The 5188-nt window shown below is 44.5% G+C and overlaps 1 protein-coding gene across 1 annotated transcript in view; it reads left to right on the forward strand.

Moving 5' to 3' along the window:
* The window catches only part of LOC108791480 (cobra venom factor-like), an 8753-nt gene extending 8541 nt beyond the window's left edge, over nucleotides 1-212 (forward strand). Inside the window, exon 6 of the mRNA XM_018561983.1 lies at nucleotides 127-212. Within this exon, the coding sequence (XP_018417485.1) occupies nucleotides 127-212 (86 nt within the window). The remainder of the gene's footprint in view (nucleotides 1-126) is intronic.
* Nucleotides 213-5188: the final 4976 nt, after the last annotated feature.

The raw sequence follows: 5188 nt of genomic DNA on the forward strand, positions 1-5188 counted from the left end.
TATATATATATATATATAAATATATACTCACCCGCTCCTTGGTCCTGTAGCAGTGACCAATCACCTAACTTTCCCTCGGCTCCAGCTGTGGTATGTCCCTCAGCATCTTCATGTCTAATACCGTAGATGTCATGATATCACAGATTCTTAGACCGCTGGAGCCCAGGGGAGAAGAGGCTTCAGGAAACGGTCTGGCAGCCAGGCAGAACTGAGGATTAAGTAAGTATTTCTTCTTTATTTTCACTCCCTAGACAAAACTAGAGTTTAACCCTTGCAGAGGTGCTGGGGTAGCCCCAATTCAAGGGTTGATTTTCAAAAATGCCTGGAGTTCCTCTTTAATACGCAGTTGAAATGTGTAAGAACTGTTTTACCTGCCAAAAGATTTGAACACCCCTTTTTAGCCAGTCTTGCAATACAAGTATCTCTGTAACATTGGCGTGCGTTACCTTCCGTGCTGGGTAAGGCACTCAGGGTGGAGGAAGGGAGGAGAAAGGGAGGAGCCTCCCTATCCCTCACTTGCTCGTCGCTGGTGAGGCATCGAGATCGATGTCCTCAGTGGGGTTTTTTTTGGTTGGACAGCTTGGACCAATGGTGCTTTGCCATTGGTCCAAACTATCCACAGAGCTCAAGCCTCTAACACAGAGTAGAGGCTGTTGCAGCTCTTGCCTCACTATGTTAGGTTACACAAGCAGCGGGCTTCCCAGATAACAGGTGGTGCTCTGTCCATGACAAGTTACACAGCGGGGAGGATTTCCCTGCTGTGTAACCTGTTAGATGCCGATCTGAATAGTGAAAAAGCTGTCAGCTTCAAACTTGAAGCAGTATTTTTCTGCCATAATACTAGGTGAGGCTTTGTCTGCCTCCCCTAACCGCACACCCCTGCCCTGTAGGAAACCATAGCCAGATCCTCCACCAGCAGGGTCAAGAACACGCCTTTAGCCTGCAGATTGGACCAGGAGGGAGTAGCAGTACATGGATGAGTATAGTTTACTGCTCCCTTTGTGGTCCCCTTCAGTCAGCATATTCCAGGGGTGACCATAATTTTTTTGTGTTAAGATCTACTTTTCAAATGATGAGCTACATGAGATCTACCACCGAAAAAAAACCTCCCTTGCTCTCTCTCTCTCCTGGCTGTCTCTCCTTGCTCTCCTGGCTGTCTCTCCTTGCTCATCCTTCTGGCTGTCTCTCCTTTCTCTCCTCGCTCTCTCTCTCTCTCTCTCGTTTTCTCTCCTGGCTGTCTCTCTTTGCTCTCTTGGCTGTCTCTCTTCGCTCTCTTGGCTGTCTCTCCTGGCTCTCTCCCCTGGGCTGTCTCTCCTCTCTCTTTCCTGGCTGTCTCTCCTCTCTCTCTCTCCTGGCTCACCTTGCTGTATTTTGCAAACAGTGCAGTGCAACAGGCTGTGTAAACGAATATTATTTGATGTAATACAAGCAGCACTTCAACCACCAGAATCCACCAGCAAGGTGTCAGGGAGCTTGGCTCAGCAGACTCAGGCTAATAGGTAATCATGTGTGCACAGCTAAATAAATACAGGCGTTCCCCAGGTTACATACAAGATAGGGACTGGAGGTTTGTTCTTAAGTTGAATTTGTATGTAAGTTGGGACAGGTACATTTTTTTAAGTGTAACTACAGCCCCCAAAATGTTTTTTGTTTGTTTTGATAGCATAGAGACGGCTTTAACCCCCCGTAAATTTTGTTTTGTGTGTGCCCCTGTATAGAAGATTTCCCCTCACTTGCTGTCTCTGTGACAATTGTATTTTGAACATTTTGGGTTGATATGGAAACCAGGATTGGTGATGAAGCTTCAGTGGAGACACCTTTTTCCCCATGATCACTCTTACAGGAGTGAATTTCCCTTCCTGGGGGTAAATTTCATCTCACTTCCTGTTGTACCAAGGACAGGAAGTGAGATTAAATCTTTCTAATGAGGATACAGACAGCAGTAAAAACCTCAGTGACTCGGAAGAAGAGGCGGGCACCCCTCGTCTGCACGTCTAACAAGAGCCAACTTCCTGCAATCTACGTTCAGTACTACGAACCAGACCCAAAAAGGCGGGCGCTCCTCCTCCGCACGAGCGCGGTAGCGTTACAATTACCCCTGCTGTACAGTAATAGCCTCCGTTTGTAAGTAGGATGTATGTAACTCGGGGACTGCCTGTATACCAAAATGGAATAAAGGGGCCACCATTCACACCCTTCCTGTTCTACCAGCATCAGCTTTGAGAGCTACTGGTAGATCACGATCTACCTAATGGGCACCCCTGGCATATTCCCTTTAAGCACATTGTATCTAGTTCCTAAAACTGGTCCTCCTGCTTTCATTCTGAATACTGCTATACTGGGAATTACAGGAGGCTGATATCAAGAAAAATGTACTCATATTAGCTATATTTTAATAAAATAAGGATTTATATTGAATTATTTTAATTAATTACTCGGTTATCCATCCAACAGTTGAGAAACCCAAAAATGCAAAATCTACTGTGGCGATCACCATCTGTGTCAGGTAATGAATAATCTTTGTTCTAAGATTCCAAAACACTTAAGATGCATCTGTCTTATGCAATGAAGGGTTCTTATTCCTAGAAAGGAATAAAATGTGCTCTGGGTCAGTTTTATTGCTTAAAATCTGTTTTTAATTTGCATATTACATTTTTATTTGACAAAAAAGTGCTTAAAGCGAAGAAAAAAATTATACACCAGTGAAAACAAATTAAGATTTGCGTCACCTTAAAGGAGAACTATGACATGAGTGATTTCCACTCACCTCATAGTTCTAAGCCGACCTGTGACAATGAGACTGTCACAGGTCGGCTCAGTAGATCGGGAGGTGAGGGAACACATACCGGGTTCCCTCACCTCTCGATCCTGTCACGGCTCTCTGCCGTGACAGGGGGAGGGGCTGGAGGCCCCCCTCCCCGCTCCGATCTGCCAGCGCTGACTGGCGGAACGGACGGAGGAGGGGGCGGGCGGGTACAGCTGGCTCTGCCTCTAGATAGGCAGAGCCAGCTGTCACTCACGCAGCTGGGCGGATCCCGTCGTCTAAGTCGGGATCCGCTCCAGGTGCGGCGTCTCAGTATACCACGAGCTGTTGCTCGCGGTATACTGAGCTTAGGGTAACGAGAGGACGCTAGTTTGTGTCCTCCCGTTACCCCAAGGAGAACTATGGGGAAAAACCCACTGACCCCATAGTTCTCCTTTAACTTCGATCTAGAGCTCTCTGCCGTAACAACATTCTGCCACTAGGTGTCACCAAATTTCTAGGTAGAAAGATGGTCAGCGCCATCCAACCCACTTCCTCTTAGCCCAGACTGTCATAGACACACCCCCTATAATGTCAGTTTGGGATTATAGAGCACTGAATAGCATTCATATGTATCCACTGTCCTAGCCAAAACATCAGCTGAACTCCTGGTCCATCTAAATCAGGGACGTGCGGTCAGGGGAGGCAGATGAGGCAGAGTCTCACCTAGTATTATGAAGAAAAAATGTGTCAGCTTCAAGTCTGAAGCTGACAGCTTTTTCTCCATTCAGATCGACTTCTAGCAGGTTACACAGCAGGGAAATCCTCCCCACCGTGTAACCTGTCATGGACGGAGCGTTGCCTGTTAATTACAGGTGGAGCTGCATCCAGCTTTTGACAGGTAGTTAGGTTACACGGCAGTGGCGCTTTGTTTCTTTATGGGACTTTCGGGTATCAGTGAGTACCGAAAAAAATATCTATACCGAAAAACTGGTATTGGTGCATCCCTAGTCTTTATTCAACCGGAACAACTATGGAAGACTACGTATGAGTCTTATATATAGTATATAGTATAGTGGAGTCCATTTCTCAACGGATCAGGAAAAGGGGAACCTAATCAATATTGGGCAAGTGTTTATAATTTTATGGCTGATCGTTGTATATCTTTATAGATATGTTCATATTGATAAAAAATTGGCCCAGGTTTATGTTCTTCTGTAACACTGCTTTACATTAAAGTGTATATGTAGACAGAAAATGTTATAGTTGTGAACAGATGATGGAAATGTTACATCTCCTGTCGGGTTTTTATTAATGCCTTTGTCCCTATTTTATTATTCTTATCTGTTTGTCCTGAGATATTTGTCATCGGGATCTTAAGTGATCCAAAGCTTGATAAAGGTAACCAGAACAGGGATAGAGGGGAAGCCTTCCAATCTGGATACCTGCTTTGGTGACAACTGCCTAAGGGGCATATTCATCCTAGGTTTTCCTCTTGTTAGCTGTTGTGTCTCCAGAACAAAGTGGAATCTTCCAAATGGGACATAGGAAAAATAATGCAGGAAGATATAAAAGACACACATTAAGGCAGCTCTGCATATACATGAGAGAGCAGTGTGGATGAGAGATGAACTCATCAGTCTGCTGCTTCTCACTGTACACACAAGCCAATAGGCAGACGGAAGGCAGCACTCACTACATAAAAGGGATTCTTTCAAGTAAGCTTTGATTGCATTATGAAAAACAACTCTAGTATGTATTCCTATTACAATGTTGATGGTATAACAGGAGAGGATATGCTGGAACTTTACACATCCTTTAATCAATGGTTGTCACTTCTTTATATTAGTTTCTTCTCTTCATGTACTACTACTGTTTATTTATATTGAGCCAGGTCTCTCAGACTAGGAAGCAATGCCTAGTGTTTAATGCACACCAGTACTTGGAGGTGGATTACCTGCAGCCTGCATCTGTCACCATATATGACTATTACACTCCAGGTAAGCATACTCCTCTTTGCTTTTCATTTCTGTTATTGAGGTTTTCAAATTACAGAGTGCCACACAGGTTATAATACTTATAGTGATTGTAACTATGGCCATAGCAGCCCAGGTGATTGCTATGGGACTCGGGGGTGGAAGGGGGCCCCATTAGGTTGTTGAGGCAATTAAACATAGAACATGTGAAGACAATACAGTACTGGATCAAGAACAGTTGGAGTGGTTGCAGATGACGACATCTCTAATCCCCTGTAAAGACTACAGTGTAGAGACAACTTCAGATGCACAAGAGGAGACTTTGGGATTTTTGCATCATTACTCTTAGCAAAAAAAATCACAAGGACTACTACAGACCAAAAGCAGTACTGCCATGTAATTATTGTACCTAATACAGCACAAGTGATGCAACAAGTGACAACCCACCACAAAGAAACCCACCCTAACA

This window comes from Nanorana parkeri, unplaced genomic scaffold, assembly GCF_000935625.1.
Source record: "Nanorana parkeri isolate BGI_ZX_2015 unplaced genomic scaffold, ASM93562v1 scaffold554, whole genome shotgun sequence".
Lineage (NCBI taxonomy): Eukaryota > Metazoa > Chordata > Amphibia > Anura > Dicroglossidae > Nanorana > Nanorana parkeri.